Consider the following 18,992-nt stretch of genomic DNA (forward strand, 5'->3'; position numbering starts at 1 on the left):
GGCTTGGTGTTTTGGCCCTTATTTATTTTTAGTACAATTATTTAATAATATATTTATATAATAATAATAATATATTTATATTTATAATTTTTTGATTGTTTTATTATCTTGAAAATTCATACATTAAAAGGATCGATAGTTTAAATTTAAATATTTCTAATTTTATTTTAAATGACTTATATTTTGAAGAACTGATATTTACAAATGTATTTTATTTATACAGAGGTTTAGCTTTGTATTTAACGAGATATTAAATCGGTTTCCAGAGCATAGTACAAACCTTAAACCTCGATAAACCGATCATTTTAAACAATTTTTCTCCACAATTGTATACGTTTTTACAACATTTTGAAAGAGTTACAGTTCCAGTCACCAGTTTACCCATATCGGTTTCGATTGCTTACAAGGTATATACATTGTTCCTAAAGGTATATTTACATGTTAAACCTAATCGTCAATCATTGGAATAAACTTACCTACAAACACTGAATGACAAACGGGTTGGATATACCCCTGGAAAATGGTCTTATCCAGAGCTTCTTGGCTTTTGTTACCGGGAAAACTGAGCACAAGGACTTTTTAAACTAACGATTTGACTAAAATCTAGGCTTAAGGATTAAAAGGAGTTCTGGAGCTGGGTACTATTGACTTCGGTGCTTTGAAATTGTCCAGTTTCCGCCTCGAACAGCACCTGCTGGATGCGTAACTTAGCCACGGACCGGGAATAAGAGTCCGTTATGGTACGTAACTGGGAAGCAATGCTCTGGCCGAAGATCATTAGTTCATCTTCGCCGGCGGAGTCTAGACCAGGGTTGTACCTCAGTTTCCGATTAGCCGGCGTGGTCGGGAGCTGTTGAGGATGCCCCTGATGTTGCTGCTGCTCTACCACGCAGAGCGAAGAATCATCGATGATTAGCTCGGCGGCCTTGCCACTACGTGGGTTTTCCGTGGCCATGGAAATGATGCAGTTGCTCCCTGCATGCTTGGCATGGTCGGGGCGACACTCCTCCGCCTCGCCATTCTGCTCCTCATCCTCCTCCTCCAGCGCGTCCTCGCTCATACTGATATCTGCTGCGGCAGTGAAGAGCAGTTTGCTCGAGGGCACCAGCGACTCCTCCGTTTTAACCGGCGTTTGGGGGGCATCAGCATGCTTGTTCTTCGACTGCCGGTGGGTTACAGTACAAATTAAAGCATAAGAATTAAAATAAACTACCAAGTCTTACCCTTTTGCAGTGGGAGAGCGAAACGGAGCGCAGGAAGGAGTCGGCCAACTTGAACCAGAACAACTTGGGCTCGTAGCTCCTGCCCAGCTCCTTTTCGCGCATCCAGATGCGAAGCTCCTTCGAATAAACGGTGCGCACGCTCTTGATCTTCAGCTTGATGTCCAGCACAGTCAGCTGCGGGATCTTAAGAGCCCTTATAATCGCCTCGTAGGCTTCCTCCCGGGACATTCGATTCTTGTAGGTGTCCAGCAGAGAGTTGTAGAGGCACGGTTGGAGACGGTACGCCTCCAAAAACTCCTTGATCGGGATCTTTGTGTCGCTCAGCTTCGACATGGCCTCGTAACGGCCGTTTTACGCTCCTACCCACTCAAATTAAATCGCCAATAAACAACACAACTTTTGTTTACCCCAGTTTAGTGTGGCCAGCCGGTAGTGAAGTACCAAGTAGTGAAGACCCCAACTTTTTCCGATAGTTTGTTTGATCTATCGTTTTCAGTTCAAGCTCTACGGAATTTAATGTATTTTATGTAATCTACTTATTTTTATAGTATACATATGATATTTTAGGAACATGGCTTATATCGTATCAGCTTATAATTTTAGTGATATTGTTAAACAAAATTTAGAAATCCACAAATTTAAGTTGCAAGTACTATAATTAATCTTTTAATTTTTTTATTTCTGATTTAACACAGATTATGTAAATACTATGTAAATATTATTAGGTGCTGAATAGAAGTGCGAAGTAGATACAATTCATATTTAGCAGTTACAAACTAGCATCGATAGTATCGTCAGCCATCACTCGGCCAGTGTGCCCGTTGGGTCAGTGTGACCCTGCCGCGATGGCGCCTGAATCCTCCCCCGCTCCGTCCGTTGCGCGCAAAACGCCACCGCCACCACGTGGAGGCTTTCTCCTGTTCTGTTCCGTTCAGTCGTCTCTCTCTTTTTCTACCGAAAACGGTAACAGGCAGCAGGCACTTTTTAGCAGCTGCTCCGTGCGTGCGTGTGTGTGTGCGATCCGACCGATCTGTTCCGTTACGTTCCGTTACCGCTACCCTCCGCGAGCTGCAGGCGTCCTTGCACAGCGTTTAATTATAGGAAAACTACAACTCCTACGCGCGACACTTTCCCGTTCTTAATTACTAGCCAAGTCCACGCCAAGGTGAGTAATTGCACACTGTCATCGTCATCTCGCCGTGGAAAATTCAATAATGTGCGCTGCGCAACACACATGCAATTTCCCGTTTCTGCGAATGAGCCTGTCTGTGTGTTGCTGTTTATGTGTGTGCGTGTTGTAACAGCAAAGTGTGTGTGAGGGAGAGGGGCAAGGGGTGGCAGATCGTGTGCTGCAGTTTTTCCGCGTTTTCCTGCATTTTTCCGCTGCCATTATACGGTTCCCTGTAACCAGGGTGTCCCGCAATGCGCCAGTGAATCATTCATTCATTCAGGTATCCCAGCCGCAGGCGGAAGAAGAATAAGTAAGCCCCTCGGCAACAGAGAGAGAGAGGGGAGTATGTCTGTGTGTGGGCGAGAGGGGCGCGGAGAGAGGCACAGTGGAGCACAGTAAGCACAGTGGAAATTTTTGAGTTTTTGCTGACGCTGTCTAATTTTAAAATTGAGTTCAAATTTTTGTTGAAACAGTTGGAAACACGCCGTGTATGCATGTGGGAGAGAGCGGTTCTGAAATCCAGTCAGGTGGCCTTGAACGTGATCCTGGTTTTCTCGTGCACTGCTGCCCATCGACATAAAGACGGAACACTGCTGCCCCAAAAAGAAAGGGAAATTACGAACTTGACCTTAAATTTAAAAATAAAGAAATGCAGCATTTTAATATAAAGGCCAATGAAGAAATGTAACAATTCGAATTTTCAGTCAAGAATGATTTTAATAACTTATAAAGGGAACAAAACAATGGAACTTTTAGAATATGCATTGTGGAGGCAAATTTTATATTTGCAAAGTTTTTAATTTTCAATCGATTCAAAGCAATTGTGCATGAATATTTAAAAGAGTTGATAAAGTTTGAGGGCCAAGTATAGCTTTTAACACAAAGTGGCGAAATCGCAAATGCCACTTCTTTAGTATGCCTGGATAAGCAAGCATTAAGAGTCTTGAGTTTAAGATAATATTTTTAATTTGTTAGTAAGAAAAAAATAAATTAGAAAATTCACGCATGTTTTTGAATTTCCAGTTATCTGTTCATAATACAACGACAACAGCTTATATCGGCAATACCAAATCTTTCTAGACTCAGGGATCTTTTTTTAATCTTTAATCGGCACCAAACACGAATAAAAAGAACGATAGTGTCTGGGTTTCGTAGATAAGGAAACCACAACATAACTTGGAAACTGTTCCGGTTCTACGACCTTGCAGAAATATCTAACCCTTTTCAGTCACTAGCTCTTTAAAATAAAATATTTTATTCATTTGGCAGGCTAAAATATCTATATATTGTGTTCCGATAAATCTTTAACGTAGCTGTACTTTTATTTAATATATAAATAAAATATATATTTATATTTTTAAACTTTTTAGTTGTATAATTTTGTTTAAGTTCTTTAATAATTCGAAATTTGTAGCACCATAAAATCTAGGGAGTCTGTAGTTTCTATGCTTGTCATGCGGTCCGGCTACACAACAGAATATCGAAAACTTTTGGCAAAGCAAAATAGAAATAGAATCATCCAAAGAGAACAAAATACCAGTAAAGTGATTCGATCTGATTTATCCATTTTCAGCCGAAAGAATGTCATCTGCCGCAAAGAAACGCGACGCGCAGAAAAAGAAGGATGCACGTAACAAGAAGATCCAACAGATACCCTCCACGAAGAAGGCCAATGGCCAGCCGGAGCGCGAACTGACCGAAGAGGAGAAGCTGTGCGCCAAGCTGGAGGAGGAGGCCCGGATCAGTGCGGAGGCCCGATCCTGCACCGGATCGCTGGCGGTGCATCCGCGATCCCGCGACGTCAAGATCGCCAACTTTTCGATCACGTTTTTTGGCTCCGAGCTGCTGCAGGACACCATGCTGGAGTTGAACTGTGGACGTCGCTATGGTCTGATTGGGCTGAACGGATGCGGAAAGTCTTCGCTGCTGGCGGTGCTCGGCGGCAGGGAGGTGCCCATACCGCCGCACATCGACATCTTCCATTTGACGCGTGAAATCCCGGCCAGCTCGAAGAGCGCGTTGCAGTGCGTCATGGAGGTGGACGAGGAGCGCATCAAGCTGGAGAAGCTTGCTGAAGAGCTGGCCATGAGCGAGGAGGATGATGCCCAGGAGCAGCTGATCGACATCTACGAGCGACTGGACGATATGTCCGCCGATTTAGCGGAGGTCAAGGCGGCCCGCATCCTCCACGGTCTCGGCTTCGACAAGGCCATGCAACAGAAACAGGCCAAGGACTTCTCAGGTGGGTAAATCTTCTTTTGCCCCAAGGCGTACTTAACAAATCCTTGTTCCCTTCATGCACTCCAGGTGGTTGGCGGATGCGTATCGCCTTGGCTCGCGCCCTGTTTGTGAAACCCCATCTGCTACTGCTGGACGAACCCACGAATCACTTGGATTTGGACGCTTGCGTGTGGTTGGAGGAGGAGCTGAAGACATATAAGCGCATCTTGGTGCTCATCTCGCACTCGCAGGATTTCCTCAACGGCGTATGCACGAACATTATCCATCACACGAGCAAGCGGCTCAAGTACTACACGGGCAACTATGAGGCTTTTGTGCGCACACGCATGGAACTGCTCGAGAACCAGATGAAGCAGTACAACTGGGAGCAGGACCAGATTTCGCACATGAAGAATTACATTGCCCGCTTCGGTCACGGTTCCGCCAAGCTGGCGCGGCAGGCGCAGTCCAAGGAGAAGACGCTGGCCAAGATGGTCGCCCAGGGTCTCACCGAGAAGGTGTCGGACGACAAGGTTCTCAACTTTTACTTCCCATCGTGCGGGAAGGTGCCGCCACCCGTGATCATGGTGCAGGTTAGTAATTCATCTGAACTGGTTATCCTTCAAGATCATTAACATAAGTAATACTTGCCATAGAACGTTAATTTCCGATACAACGATGAAACACCTTGGATCTACAAGAATCTGGAGTTCGGCATCGATCTGGATACACGTCTCGCTTTGGTCGGACCCAACGGAGCCGGCAAGTCCACGCTGCTAAAGCTGCTGTATGGTGATCTGGTGCCCACCTCTGGCATGATCCGTAAGAACTCGCATCTCCGCATCGCTCGCTACCACCAGCATCTGCACGAGCTGCTCGATTTGGACGCCAGTCCGCTGGAGTACATGATGCGCGCCTTCCCCGACGTCAAGGAGAAGGAGGAGATGCGCAAGATCATTGGTCGCTACGGACTCACCGGTCGCCAGCAGGTCTGTCCGATCCGCCAGTTGTCCGATGGCCAGAGGTGTCGCGTGGTATTCGCCTGGCTGGCTTGGCAGGTGCCGCACCTCCTGCTGCTTGACGAGCCTACCAATCACTTGGACATGGAGACCATCGACGCACTCGCCGACGCGATCAACGATTTTGATGGCGGCATGGTGCTAGTTAGTCACGATTTCCGTCTGATTAATCAGGTAAGCGATAAACAATATATTTCCGTTTAGTTTTCTGTTTAATCTTATTTGTTTAATCAAAACCGAATTAAATTGAAACAAAAACATTATTCGTTTAATATACAACTCATCCCTCAACAAATTTTTTTAAATGTTTGAAGTCTTCGTGATTATGTGAAAAATTAATGAGTTGTTAAAGTTAGCGCAAATGAAGGCTCATTCGTAATCGTTTTTTTTTCGTTTCCAGGTGGCTGAGGAGATTTGGGTGTGCGAGAAGGAGACGGTGACCAAGTGGAAGGGCGGCATCCTGGACTATAAGGATCATCTCAAAAACAAGATCACCTCCGAGAACGAGAAGAAGGCCAAGGCGGGAAAGTAGATGTTATCCGGTAGCCAACGCCCACATACCCGCACACACACAGTCGCGCACCACGCCCCCAAAGCCCCACACCCCCACCCACAAGAACATTCAGGCCACGATCCTTTCACTTCAATAGGCGGCGGGCTAGATCCGGATATTGGGCTGCCCGTTCGCTTTAATTCATACTGTGCAAAATTAGTCTTGAGTTTACACTACGCTATATACAAGTCATGTAAACAGCAATTCGATCTGCAAAATACCGTCAAGAATAAAACTATACCACCCAATCCAACCACAACCAAAACCACACATAACACACCACAACCGTTGAGAACTCAACAAGAATACACAAATTTTAGCTGAATTTTTTTCTTTTTATGTGTCGAGTTAAACTAAATAAAAATTATAAATATATAAATATAAAGTGGACAACAACAACCAGGAACTACAACTTATAAATACAAACCAACCAACTACAAAACTGCTTGTGATCTTGCGCTTATGTAATTTCGTTTAATTCTTCGCTAGGTTTCATATAAACATATATATAAAAATATATTTTATTTTTTGTAATTTATTTACGCCTTAACTATATATTTATATATTAAACAATTTAAACTACAATAACGAAAGTATGTAATTAAAGTTCTGATTAAGCGAGTCGAACCAAAATGTGTGAGAAACGATGTTAAACTGCCCTCCCAAATCCGAACCGTGATTTATTTGCCCGCGGATTCGACAAAGCCAGCGTGTGCGTAGCGATTCAATATTCGATTAAAATTAAAATAATAAAAAAAAGCAGACATAGAAAGGATCAATGGGTATTACATGAAACGTACATATACATATATACATATATGAAAATTTACAAATTACATAAACAAAAAAGATATTATAGGTTATTTAACAAATTGGAATTGTAAACTCCAGCGAAAAACAAAACGTTTTGTATGCAAAAAAAAAAAACAGAAAAATACGAAATAGATTCAATGCGTTATAGATATCTAAACGATTTGAAGCTGAATAATAGTTGTGGCAGCCGAAATGTACCGTATTAATTAGCTAACTAAATTGAAAAATTGCTAAGTTAAAAAAGTTGCTTGACAAGGTAAATAAACAAATTAAATGACCAAATTAACGCAATGATGTCATGGTTCACTTATTGGAAAGGAAAAGCCCCTCAGGGTAATTTTAATAAGGCTTCTTGAAGAGCATTCTTAAAGATATAAATTTGCTTTGAACTCGTACTTAACTACTTTTTTCCATTAAAATGTGGGTTTTTTTTTCATTATTTGTGATTGCGTTAAAAAAAATGGTAGATCAGAAAATTGCTGGCGAATTAAACCATTGAACAAAACTCAATACGTCATCTGAATCTCCATTAGCATTTCTTTATTTATTGTACAATTCTCAAATGTATTTGTTTTAATGTTGTTACATTTCATTGCGTTTCGCACCGTCTCTTTATTGCTGCATTCACCTGGTCTTTTGTTTATTAACGTTTCTATATGCGTGTAGGCACGTTCAAAGGTTAGTTGGTAGACTTGGTTACACTTAAGCGATAGTTACAAGTGCTATTCAGTGGTAATAGTATATAATGTACAGTACGATCTTTAGTCTATAATCTAGTAGCTCCTTGCCAGCTCCACATGCATGACCTTAAGGAGCTGCCTTTCCACCCCACTCAGGTCCCCGAATTCCGCCCCAAAGTCGCGAAGCAGGTGCTTGAGATCGCACATCTTGCGCTCCACCCAGGCACACGTAATCTCCGCCAGCGCATACTGCTGTTGCTCCGGCACAAACACGCCCGGACGCTCTACGGATCCACCGTCGTTTGCAGAGCATGGTCGCGCCTCGAACTGGGCCAGGTTGTAGTAGTACTCGATCAGCTTGATGTGGGCAGGTGACTGGCGTGCAGGCGGCAGGTTCAAATGGACCAGGAGCAGCAGACGCAGCACCTCCACGCGCCGCAACAACTCCCCGTACATCCGAGTCCCGCGCCGCTCGTACACATTATCCACAATGTCGTCGTAGTGCTGCAGGGCACTCCGGAAATCGCCCCGCTGACCACATGTCTCGGCGCTGATTTCCAGGTCATGGATCTGATGTGTGGGCGAGGCGAAGCTGCTGGTGCTGTCCAGCTGGCGCTGCAGTTGCTTCAGCTCGCGGAGAATGGCAGCCTTGAAGACGCATCCGTCCACCGCTCGCTCCGCGGCCCGGTGATAACAGTGGAGGGCGCCCTCCCGGAATTCCGAGTGCCGGGTGCGCAGGTGCAACTGCCCGGATTCGTTGTGTGCTCCAAGGAAGGATCTCGCTGCCCGCAGGTAAGCCTCCGATTCGCGCTGCGGGGCGCCGCCGTAGGACTCGCACTTGGCATAGCCGATGTGGCACATGGCCGCGTACTGTAGGATGCCCGACTCCTCGAAGCTGTAGGCCAGTCGCTGGAAGTCCGCCTGCACATCGCCCACACTGGGCGCAAAGCGTCTGAAGATCGGAGAAACAATGGGGTTCAAATTGTTAATACAATATTTTTAATTTTGTTATATTTCAATATTTAAAAAAGTGTTTTTTGCACTTATCAAATAAAAACATCGTTGGCAATTATGCGTTTTAGGCCTTTAAATGTTATTACTCATATGCACTGTTGCCTTAATTCAATGTTTTTTCTAATATGTTCTTGCGGAATGGTAGTTACTCCTACCATTCCGCAACGCCTAAGCCTTTTAATCAAATGGATGTCAAATAATAATGTATATAATAATATAATAGAAATAATACTATATATAAGGAGTTTTTATTTTAACTTTCCGCCTTTGGCGCATACTATATTTAATGACAGCTAACGTGGGATAATCCCAAACTACTTTTGTATATTTGTTTTAGCCAAGATGAAAAACAGTAAACGAGATAAAAGTCGAAATTGTTGTATCTCTGTAAAGGAATTTAAAACTTGAAAACATATAAAACTAAGATAAAAAATAAACTAGATTAGAGTAGTTAAAAAATACTCAAATGCTTGTAAGCCCTGTTTTGTGTTTTGTGTATGAATGTTTGAATGTTTTGTGTTCAAAGCGGTCTAAAAAAAGGATTATTATTAAAAATAAATCGTTTGAAATGAGGTGAAGTATATAAGCAGTTGATCTTGGCTGTAGGGTTTTTAAAATAATTGCATACAAATTGAGTTCAAAAATGTAATTTTAGTCTGAGAAATATGAATTATAGAAACGGTACTATAATATTTTATTTTGAGTACAAAATTTGAGAAAATAAAAGAATTTATAGCCCATGAAATATAAAACTTATTAAGTAACGACTAACTGTCGTGGACTGAAGTGCTTTCGAATATGATGGAACTAATCATGTACTCCACAACTACTTGTACTTAACCTTTTTTAGTTTCTACTTGTGCGCCCCAACCATGCTCAAAGGCTAATCTCTGGGGGATACATTACAAAATCTATTTATCCTTAGCTACTCACTTGAAGAAGCCGGCTCGCTCGAACTTTTTGATCTTGCTGGAGGCCCTAAGATATTGCTCGATCAGGTTTTTGGGATACTGCTCCAGTTGCTGCTGCTCCGGACCGGGATTTGTTGATCCCATGCCGCTGGAAGATCCACCGCCCACCAGGCTGCCGCCGCGGAGTTTATCCATGCTAGATTATCGGGTCGCGTTAATTGTTCATTATTTTCGCTTTTTTTTGTTATTATTTATTTTATTTTTTGTGGAATTCGTCATGTGCAATGTGACCGTGGCATGGACCGCGGAGCGTAGGAATATACTAGTTAGAAAACGGTGAGTAAAGTGATATTTACACTACCGCACGTTTGCCATACATATTGAAAAGGGCGGCGTTCAGCAGAAGAACATGATCACTGATAGATTGCTGATCTGATGCAACATGATCGGCAAAAGAAAAACGTAAAAATAGTACGCTATATATTCGTGTTTTTGATGCAGCTGCTGGCGTTTATTGATTATTGAAATATCGATTAAATGAACAAAAAAAAAAGAAACGAAGCAGTGAAACGAAAATAAAACACATTAATTTACAGTTAATGCGTTGTAATTTTTAAAAAATAATTTTAAAATGATGCTTTCACGAATGTTGTGCTTAATGCTGTAATGGGTGGGGAACCGTTTTCTTTTTAAAAGAACATCCATTTGAAATACAATTTTTTGTCGCCATGAAACTTTTTTTGTACAAGATTTGTCTTGTACTGAATTTAAAAATTTTTAAATCGGTAACAGGCTCACAGGACAAGAGAGCAAACATAGGCACGGCCAACACATTTATTTTCCATCTCGCATCTGGGGATGTGTGTCAGTGCAAGCAGTCTAAGATCCCCAATCCGGTATATTTTGATATCTTCTACGACGTTTTATGGTATTTATTAACGGTCGCGCTGCGGTCACACCAGATACAGCAAAATTGGTTTGCTCGGTTTTTTTGCTATACTTTTAGCATTTAATTGGATAAAAACAAACCGCCAAGACATCACAACTCGCGATTTGAACTAGAAAACCACAAGACAGCAGCGGACGACACAAAATGGCTATTGCCGAGCATGACAACGTCTTTATCTTCGTGCCAAATTTGATTGGTGAGTTGTTGTTTTTTAAGATCCTGTGGGGTAAACAAATCGTATGATCGATTTATGCGGCGCAGTTATAGCGCTTGGGTGTTCCCTAATTGGATTAATAGGGGATGTTGGCAACCTGTGAAATGCAGGGCGCAAGTTCACCGATATGTGGCGCACCCACCCACCATGAATGCCACCCCGATATTTCCCCGCATATTGATATGTATTCGCCACTGATATATTGACTTTTTCCAGGCTATGCCCGCATCATTCTGGCCCTGATCGCGTTCTGGTTCATGTCCACCAACTATGTGATTGCCGGCTGGTGTTATGTAACCTCCGCCCTACTGGACGCCGTGGATGGACATGCCGCCCGGGCCTTCAACCAAAGTGAGCACTTCACACACGTACCGATTCCCCCCTTAAACCCACAAAAACACACCACTAGCTGTAGCTACATACATCTGTATCTGATTTGTGCGCGCACTTTGGCCGCAACGCACCGCAACACCTGTCTCCCCAATGGTTATCTGCCGATATCTGATTTAAATGGCACGCCCAGAGAGCCCGATATGGTCACGGCTGGATAGCCAATAGATGGGTGACGTGAGCCCACAAAGCGGACAGAAAGCAGGGCTAATATATTCTCTGAAACGTTATATATAGGTACCAATATAGATAATTAACTATCTGAAACGTTATGGCTAAATATCTTCATATCTATGTTGACTATTTAGCTAACTGTCCTATCTATATTGGTTATAATTTTTCAAAGTTCCAATTAGAATATATGGTGCTTAAATATACATAGTATGATATATTAATACTTAGTGAAGTTGAAAAGTCTCTTTACTGCTTAGTCATTAGTCATAGTCCCCCCGAAACGTAGATTATAAGTCTGCACTACAAGAAATATTTCTGAAGTGACGAAGCATATATTTGTTTATTTAATGACTACCAAACCATCTGATTCTCCACCCTGCAGGCACTCGTTTTGGGGCCATGCTGGACCAGTTGACCGACCGGTGCGGCACCACGGGCCTGCTGGTCACCCTGGCATACTTCTATCCCCGGTACATGTTCTGGTTCCAGCTGTCCATTGCAATCGACGTGGCCTGTCATTGGCTCTTCATGCAAACGTAAGTGGAACGCGTTGTCTGGACTTTGAAGGTCTCCTAACTATTGGCATATCTTTGTCTTTTGACGTGCAGGAGCGTTGTGGTTGGACGCAGCTCGCACAAGGTGAACGAGAACTTTGTGATGCGCCTTTATTACCAGAAGGACATCCTCACCTTCATGTGCTGTGTCAATGAGCTGTTCTATGTGTGCTTGTACCTTTTGCATTTCACCTATGGCCCGCTGAGTGAGTATATTTGTCGTAACTTGGACTCTGAAATCTTATCTAATCGGTATTCGCCAACCAACTGCAGTATTCGGCGCCTCGCTCTTCAAGATACTCGCCTTCCTGACGGGTCCCTTTGCCGTGCTCAAGGCTCTGATCTCGGTGATGCACGCCTATTTGGCGGGCATTGATCTGGCTGCTGTGGATGTTCGCGAGCGTCAGGAGAAGCGCCAGAAATCAGAGCCGGTAGCCGGCAAGAAACTGGAGTAAATATGATCCGGACCACGATCTTCCAGCGTCAGTACTCTCAAGGAAAAGTACGAAAGCGAAACAACTCTAGATTCCAAGGAAAATAAAACATGAAAACAAAACTTTGAAGGCGGAAAGCGATCAGATGAAATATGGGCATTAGGCAACCAATTAGGCCGTAGAATAATTTAAATTATTTGTATGCGCTATTGCATGATTGTTGATTTTATTTGTAATTTTAGTTAGACGGTTGGCAAGCTCACCCGACAAATTGTATTTAAATGATTTAAGAATTGAAATTGAAACTCAAGCGATTCGTTCCAGTCGGTAGCTGTTACATATTTATTTGCCTTTAGTTAAACGTAATTTACAATTTCTGTGACGCTTACACCCAATATATATATATATATATTTTACATAAATTCAGGCCGATATATGAATGAGTGTCTATTTCCAGGACTTATCTCACTGATTCGGCTAACACCTCCCCCCAGCAACTCTCTCAATGTAACTAATGTATTTCTAATCGTAAGTGAAAAGAATGTAATTGGAGACCTGCAAGAAATATACGAAAAATGAATGTTAGATGTAGGCGAAAGCCATACACGTATATATGTATGTATATGCCAGGCCTGGCGAACTAAGTCAACATTATCGATGAAAAGTAGGAGTAAATATACGTGGTGTTATGTGCTAAATTGTTGTTTCCCTTGCTATTTTGGCCTCCTTTTTGGCCAATTTCAATTTGAAATTTGCGCTCAAAAATTTATCGTTTTATTGACAATACTTTTTTGTGGGAGCCCTCGTTTGCCGCTCACCTGCTGCCGCAGTGCAGCCCTGAGTTTTACACAACAACATAAACATTCGTGTTCGGCGGAGCATTTTCCGGGACAATAACACCTCTGCCGGACAACTGGAGATGCTCTGATCACGGGCGTATGTGGATGTGGAGCAGCCAACTCCGGAATCGCCAGCTACGTCGTCATGAAGGTCCTTTCCCGACTGGGCAGCCTGGTGCGCTACACGGTCGCCTATGCGGCCATCACCCACTGCACCTTCGAGTACATTGGCGACTTCGTCCTGGTGAGTTATCTTCGATTATGCACTGTACCGGGGTACTGTTATGATCAGGGTTGCCAGTTGGTATCCCAAGTCATCCAGGACAATGTACCTAATGTACCTTGCTTTGCACATATGTCTGATCATCGCTTCTTATCATCTTTGTACCTATCAATGTATGTTGGGTATTTCAGTTAGGTATTTATTGGAAGCAATAATATCCATTGGGCCTACTTTTTATCCTACTTATGGTACTTCCAAGTGACCGAATTAATTACATATGTACATATGTAAATAATAAATTATATAATTGCGTTACACAGTTACATACTATAGCATCGAGTTCCCAACCAAAACCTGTACCTTGTGTGTCTTTCACCCAGCATCTGTCACTTCATCTGGTATGGCATGGTACATGTACCGCTCTTCGGGTACAATATACGGAAGTATTGACCTAGTATCTTCGCTATATCTATTCGCAGTGCAAAGGACCCTCCATGGAACCCACTCTCTACTCGGACAACGTGCTACTCACCGAGCGCCTGTCGAAGCACTGGCGAACCTATCAACCCGGCGACATCGTCATCGCCGTGTCACCCATCAACGCCGGCCAGTTCATCTGCAAGCGAATCGTGGCCGTGTCCGGTGACCAGGTGCTCACCCAAAAGCCGATCCCCATCGAGGCGGAGTACAGCGGGAGCAAGGAAGGTGCCGCCGACAAAAAGAAGCCAGTGATGATCAAGGACTATGTCCCGCGCGGATACGTTTGGATCGAGGGCGACAACAAGGGCAACAGCTCGGATTCGCGTTACTACGGACCCATCCCAGTGGGCCTCATCCGGAGTCGCGTGCTCTGCCGCATCTGGCCAATATCCGAGGTCACTGGTCTCTAGATTGGCCTGTCGTAAATAGTGTTATCTTGTTTTAAATCAATTTGACCAATTCAAGTCGCCTATTTTAATTGAAAATTTTAGTAGATCCCTTGTGTAAGAAATTTTCTTCTCATTTGTGCGATATTTGGCGACCTGTTGGATGTGATTTAAAATAAACTAGAAAATCTTTTAAAAAACTGCCAGAAACATACACAAATATTCATTTATTTATTTACCCAATTCTTAAATTCAATATAATGCCTTTAACATGTTATTTCATAAAAAAATCTTAAATAAATAATTCCGTAAAATTTTAAATTCGTTCCCTGCTATAGGAAGATTTGAAATACTTAAAAAATTGTAAATAAAATATGCAAATAAAATATACAAATGATCATTAATGAAACATTAATTTAATTCGGGCACCTAAATTTTCATTCAAATCTTGTAAGAGGAACGGTACTATTTTTTTTACAGTTTAAAAATACATTGCATTAAACCTTTTTCAGACCTTTTAAAAACAAAAATCAATTCAATGAATTACACTCTACATATTTATGACCCTTATTCGATAGATAACTTGTGAATATACATTTACTTAATTAAGCTTTGTTTATCCTTTGAATTCAGTTGATAGTCAGCAACTCTGCCAAAATACGAGAATTTTGGAAAAAACTGGTTTACAAATAATAAAAACAGCAGACCAAATTAGTCATTTAACAAATAATTGTTCTTAAAATATTGTTTCTAAAACATATAAAATATTTCTTTAATGGTTCTTAAATTAAACATACATTTTGTAAGCTACTTACAATTTATAAACTACTTACATTTTTTATCACAATCTTTTTGACTTTTTAAAATGGAACAAAAATATTTTCTTTAAAAATCTTTTCTTTTTTTATTGTCACCTTAACAGCTACGTCCGAGTTCGGTTGGGTTTGTACTCATTTAATTTTTTGTAAATTTAAATTCGTATGTTTCTCTATTTTAATACGGATAAAAAATACTTATTTAAAACGTAAAATTTAATTAGATTTAATTTTATTTTTAAAATATTTTCTTACCTTTTAGGAACTGTGTGAATAATACCTTGTTTTGCGGTCCAATTTTGAAGTTAAACAAAAACTTCACAAATGATTTAATAGCAATAAAACGTATCCAAAGAAAAAGGTATTTAAAAGTGAGTGATCTTTAATACATATATAAAAAAAGGGTTTATTTAACTACATTATGAACATTTTAATATGCACTTGTGCTGCTGCTGGGTTGGGAAGAAAAAACTAAATAGAAATTGCACTATGAATTTGGCCACTGGACCGTCAAGTCTCACGAATTTCTTTATCCCGCTGCTGCTTCTACTGCTCCCGCCCCACGTAATACAGGTTGTACTTCTTTTTGAGCACCTGGTGGACATCATCGCGACAGGTGATGGTCAGGCCGCGCTTCTGGTAATCCAAAAACGTGCAGACGAACTGCCTGTTTGTCTCGTGCACCTGCGGATGCTGCAGGTACTCCGCGATGGGCATCCACTGGAGTCGCGCTATCTCCCGCTCGCACCGCTTGAAGTCCAAATTGAGGGGCTTCAGGGCGACGACCACGTAGAGATCGGAGCAGCCGAAGGTGCCGCCGTGGGCGTGTCGCAGACTGACCACCGACCGGAACTCTGTGCGGATGCCCGTCTCCTCGGCCACCTCGCGCATCGCTGCATCGATGAGATTCTCCCGCGGCTCCACATAGCCGCCGGGCAGCTTCCAGCTGTTGGGTATCATCGCATACCGATCGGACACCACCAGGACCTCATCCTTGTCGTTAATCACCAGTCCGCCGACCCCCATCAGCGTGTGGGCGTAGGTGGGCAGGTTGTTTGACTCCTGTTCCGGCAACCAGCGGTACATGACCACCACTCCGGTCCGTGCGTGATGGAAATCGAAGCCGTTCTCCGCCAGAATAGGCACCCAATCGGCCTGCTCCTTGTACACCCGGAACCAAATAGCCCGATTCTTATTCAGCGTCCAGAAGTCCAGCGATTCTGGAAAATATTTAAGAAAATTAATGTGAAAATTTAAATAAAAATAACCACAACTTTAATTTGATTTAAATTTAAAATATTTTGATTATTATTTAACTATTTGTAATTTACTCATTAAAATAATAATAAACTCAATATTGAATTAATAACAAGTTTAAAAGGGAATTTGTAAGCTTTTGGTTACGAATTATTAAAAACAATTATTTTAGGACTCAATATCCATAAATGAATTCTAAATAGTAATCTTTTAAACAGATTAAGGTACAAACCGTTTTTATCATCGTTCGTTATTAAACTGTCTTCTTAATTATAGATTGATAAGGTTTTAATAAATTTTTGATAGCAATGAAGTTAAAAAAAATCATTTCTAATCTATTCCTCCTCGACAGTTTAAGTACTAATTTTTGTTTTTCCAACGCAAATAAATAATTGCACACTTAACACTTTAAAAATAAAAACAAACAAGCGCTTAATGGATTATTTTATAAATTATTTGGGAAATTACTTTTCAGTTTGTCCCGGAAGCTGGATTTGTCGACGTTCTCCTCGCGGCCATCAACTGTGACTCCGGCAAAGCGATCCAGCAGTCCGCGAAACACATCCTCCGGCGTTTCCATGACCTTGGAGCTGTGAGATGGAACATGGATCGCTTTCAAGGAAGGTGTATAACTAGGTATTAACAGGCTCATACTTACGCTGGGTATGCTCTTGTAACTTGCCGCAGTGGCTGATGCTGCTCCAGAACCTTTAGTTGGGTTTTAGACGTTGCCGTGGATGAGGGGCGTTTTTGAGCAGTCCGGAGAACCGTCCTCCATGAATTGAACGCCGGCAGGTTTCGAAAGTTTCTGCGAGCCAGAATACCTGTGGCCAACATTAAATATTCGCTCAATTCGACGGAAACGACGTGGATGACGACGGCGGCCGACTTAGTTGGCGTCTCTAGCTCGGAACCGGAGATCTTTCGGCCCGGGAGTGGGCGTGGCGGCTACAATGGCTCTGACAGCTCAATATTTCCACAGTCCGTGACGAAGCCAATCCCCGGGCATGCTGTGTGTGTGAAACGAGGCAAAGGGACAGGTGAAAAAGCGGCATGACTCCAAATATAGATGCAAATGTGATTGGCTGCAAAGCAAGCGGAGGAGCAGGCAGCCACTATCTCTCGCCGGCGCAAGATAAGCGATATGGTATGGTCGGTGTTACGCTCCGATTTTTGTTCCTGACATTTCGAATTTGGCGCTAACGTATCAGTATCAGAAACGTGCGAGAGAGTTGAGCAAAAATGTTACTGAAAAAGTAAAGCCAACGGAATTAAATTGCATTTAATGATGTCTACTAGAAAAGTTACACCATTAAACAAGGGAGAAAAGAAACAATTAAAATGCCTAAAAGGCATTGACCCCTCAGATTACTCTGATCCCTGGTATAAATATTATATACTTTATGTAGTTTCAAGTTGCTAATTTACCGAGTTCCCAAGTCTCTGACCAAAAATGCTATTCCAACAATTTTTCTAAATACCCTATAAGAGTGGATTACTTTTAACCGTTTCGTGAAACTGTGACTTGTGCCCAGAGTAACGGACCGTTACGGTCACTGTCACAGTCACCGTTTGGCGCTCATCTCTAGCACAACCTTGAGCGGCAATCCAAGGTGCGTGTGGGTGGCGGGTGGTTTTGGGGTCGTTTCAATTGTTTCCGCATGGGTTCTGTGTATGTTTATCAGCTGAGTAGCTGCTGTTATCAACGCGCCAGACAATTTATACGCGCTTTACATAACAAACAACGCCAAACACAGCGAAATCAGTCAAATCGTATCGAATGACATTTTTAATGCTATCTAGGCTAGCAAAGCTATAGATTTGCTGAAACTCACTAGAAAACCCACTGGTTAATGGTGTCACTGAGCGGTTTCTGTCCAGTTTCAGACGACTAATTAATAGATCCAGCCATGGACTTTGGCATAAACAAGCGAACAAAACAGCGCGCGATTTCAATTCGCTTACACTTCCGCTAGCACGTTAGTTTCTAGGGATGGGACAAAAGTCAATCAGCTGTTTCGCCAGTGGTGACAGCTGGGCCTTTTCCCCCTAAAAAGCTATTTGACCTTTTAATAGCTTTTACTACACAGAACAAAAATTATACTATATGATGATATTTTTATGATGATTTTCTGCATCATTTTGTGCCAAATATTGTTTTAAAGCGTTTACTATATAGATACAAGATAATGTATTAGATGTATTATGATCTTGTTTATGATTTGCTTAATAATTTGTTGACTTATTTATTCGACGTGAACGATTAGTCTACATAACATTAATATAATATCCAAATAGCTCATAAAGTATCAAAAAGATATGTTACATATGTTACTTACAATGTAATTATCAATTTTACATGTGAATATTTATTCTACATTAAGTACAAATATATGTGTAAATGTAATTTAATTGTTAAACCTAAAAAAAAACACATTTGAAACCATTTAACTAAAAACTTAAGAGCTGTTATTAAGGGTATGGTTAACCATTTGCTATTTATGCAAAAGTTAACAAAAGATGTACAGAACACTGTTTTTTACAAGAAATCGAATCTAATATTTCTGACTACATGTTGAATCTATTTGAATCTACTTAATTTAATTTAAAGATTATTTTAAACTTAATGAACTTACAAAAGTGTGTGCTCTTAGTGTTTCCAACATTTTATTG

At 41.7% G+C, this 18,992-nt stretch overlaps 6 protein-coding genes across 9 annotated transcripts; 3 read left to right on the top strand and 3 right to left on the bottom strand.

Annotated features, from left to right (window-relative positions):
* Window positions 1-139: 139 nt before the first annotated feature.
* Window positions 140-1,639, bottom strand: LOC108049817. Of its 2 annotated transcripts, XR_001769557.1 has the most exons (3): window positions 1,224-1,639; window positions 477-1,162; window positions 140-422 (listed from the first exon to the last, which is right to left on the bottom strand). XR_001769557.1 is itself a non-coding variant. In XM_017131145.1 (2 exons), exons 1-2 carry the CDS (start codon window positions 1,554-1,556, stop codon window positions 617-619), a joined length of 879 nt encoding a protein of 292 aa, XP_016986634.1. In that variant the 5' UTR covers window positions 1,557-1,639; the 3' UTR covers window positions 140-616. The 2 variants fall into 2 exon arrangements, 1 of the variants encoding a protein (XP_016986634.1); XM_017131145.1 differs by having other exon boundaries at window positions 140-1,162.
* Window positions 1,640-2,141: 502 nt separating this feature from the next.
* LOC108049901 (ATP-binding cassette sub-family F member 2) lies at window positions 2,142-7,290 on the top strand. Its single transcript, XM_017131299.2, has 5 exons — window positions 2,142-2,388; window positions 3,968-4,636; window positions 4,702-5,207; window positions 5,271-5,807; window positions 6,034-7,290. The coding sequence occupies exons 2-5, from the start codon at window positions 3,976-3,978 to the stop codon at window positions 6,163-6,165; spliced, it is 1,836 nt and encodes a 611-aa protein (XP_016986788.1). The 5' UTR covers window positions 2,142-2,388; window positions 3,968-3,975; the 3' UTR covers window positions 6,166-7,290.
* A 223-nt stretch (window positions 7,291-7,513) lies between these two features.
* Window positions 7,514-9,923, bottom strand: LOC108049902. The gene is made up of 2 exons (XM_017131300.2): window positions 9,627-9,923; window positions 7,514-8,631 (listed from the first exon to the last, which is right to left on the bottom strand). Exons 1-2 carry the CDS (start codon window positions 9,797-9,799, stop codon window positions 7,773-7,775), a joined length of 1,032 nt encoding a protein of 343 aa, XP_016986789.1. The 5' UTR covers window positions 9,800-9,923; the 3' UTR covers window positions 7,514-7,772.
* A 613-nt stretch (window positions 9,924-10,536) lies between these two features.
* Window positions 10,537-12,904, top strand: LOC108049920 (CDP-diacylglycerol--inositol 3-phosphatidyltransferase). Its single transcript, XM_017131321.2, has 5 exons — window positions 10,537-10,749; window positions 10,984-11,118; window positions 11,714-11,867; window positions 11,940-12,091; window positions 12,159-12,904. Exons 1-5 carry the CDS (start codon window positions 10,698-10,700, stop codon window positions 12,338-12,340), a joined length of 675 nt encoding a protein of 224 aa, XP_016986810.1. The 5' UTR covers window positions 10,537-10,697; the 3' UTR covers window positions 12,341-12,904.
* Window positions 12,905-13,135: 231 nt separating this feature from the next.
* Window positions 13,136-14,651, top strand: LOC108049921 (mitochondrial inner membrane protease subunit 1). Of its 2 annotated transcripts, XM_017131322.2 has the most exons (3): window positions 13,148-13,402; window positions 13,702-13,779; window positions 13,861-14,651. In XM_017131322.2, exons 1-3 carry the CDS (start codon window positions 13,304-13,306, stop codon window positions 14,269-14,271), a joined length of 588 nt encoding a protein of 195 aa, XP_016986811.1. In that variant the 5' UTR covers window positions 13,148-13,303; the 3' UTR covers window positions 14,272-14,651. The 2 variants fall into 2 exon arrangements, with proteins under 2 accessions (XP_016986812.1, XP_016986811.1); XM_017131323.2 differs by lacking the exon at window positions 13,702-13,779 and having other exon boundaries at window positions 13,136-13,402.
* A 701-nt stretch (window positions 14,652-15,352) lies between these two features.
* On the bottom strand, window positions 15,353-18,303 carry LOC108049941 (nudix hydrolase 8). Of its 2 annotated transcripts, none has more exons than XM_017131350.1 (4): window positions 18,167-18,303; window positions 16,978-17,329; window positions 16,788-16,909; window positions 15,353-16,282 (listed from the first exon to the last, which is right to left on the bottom strand). In XM_017131350.1, exons 2-4 carry the CDS (start codon window positions 17,154-17,156, stop codon window positions 15,609-15,611), a joined length of 975 nt encoding a protein of 324 aa, XP_016986839.1. In that variant the 5' UTR covers window positions 17,157-17,329; window positions 18,167-18,303; the 3' UTR covers window positions 15,353-15,608. The 2 variants fall into 2 exon arrangements, with proteins under 2 accessions (XP_016986839.1, XP_016986838.1); XM_017131349.1 differs by having other exon boundaries at window positions 18,155-18,303.
* Between the last annotated feature and the right edge of the window lie 689 nt (window positions 18,304-18,992).

The sequence above is a fragment of the Drosophila rhopaloa genome, unplaced genomic scaffold (assembly GCF_018152115.1).
Source record: "Drosophila rhopaloa isolate 14029-0021.01 unplaced genomic scaffold, ASM1815211v1 contig_3, whole genome shotgun sequence".
NCBI lineage: Eukaryota > Metazoa > Arthropoda > Insecta > Diptera > Drosophilidae > Drosophila > Drosophila rhopaloa.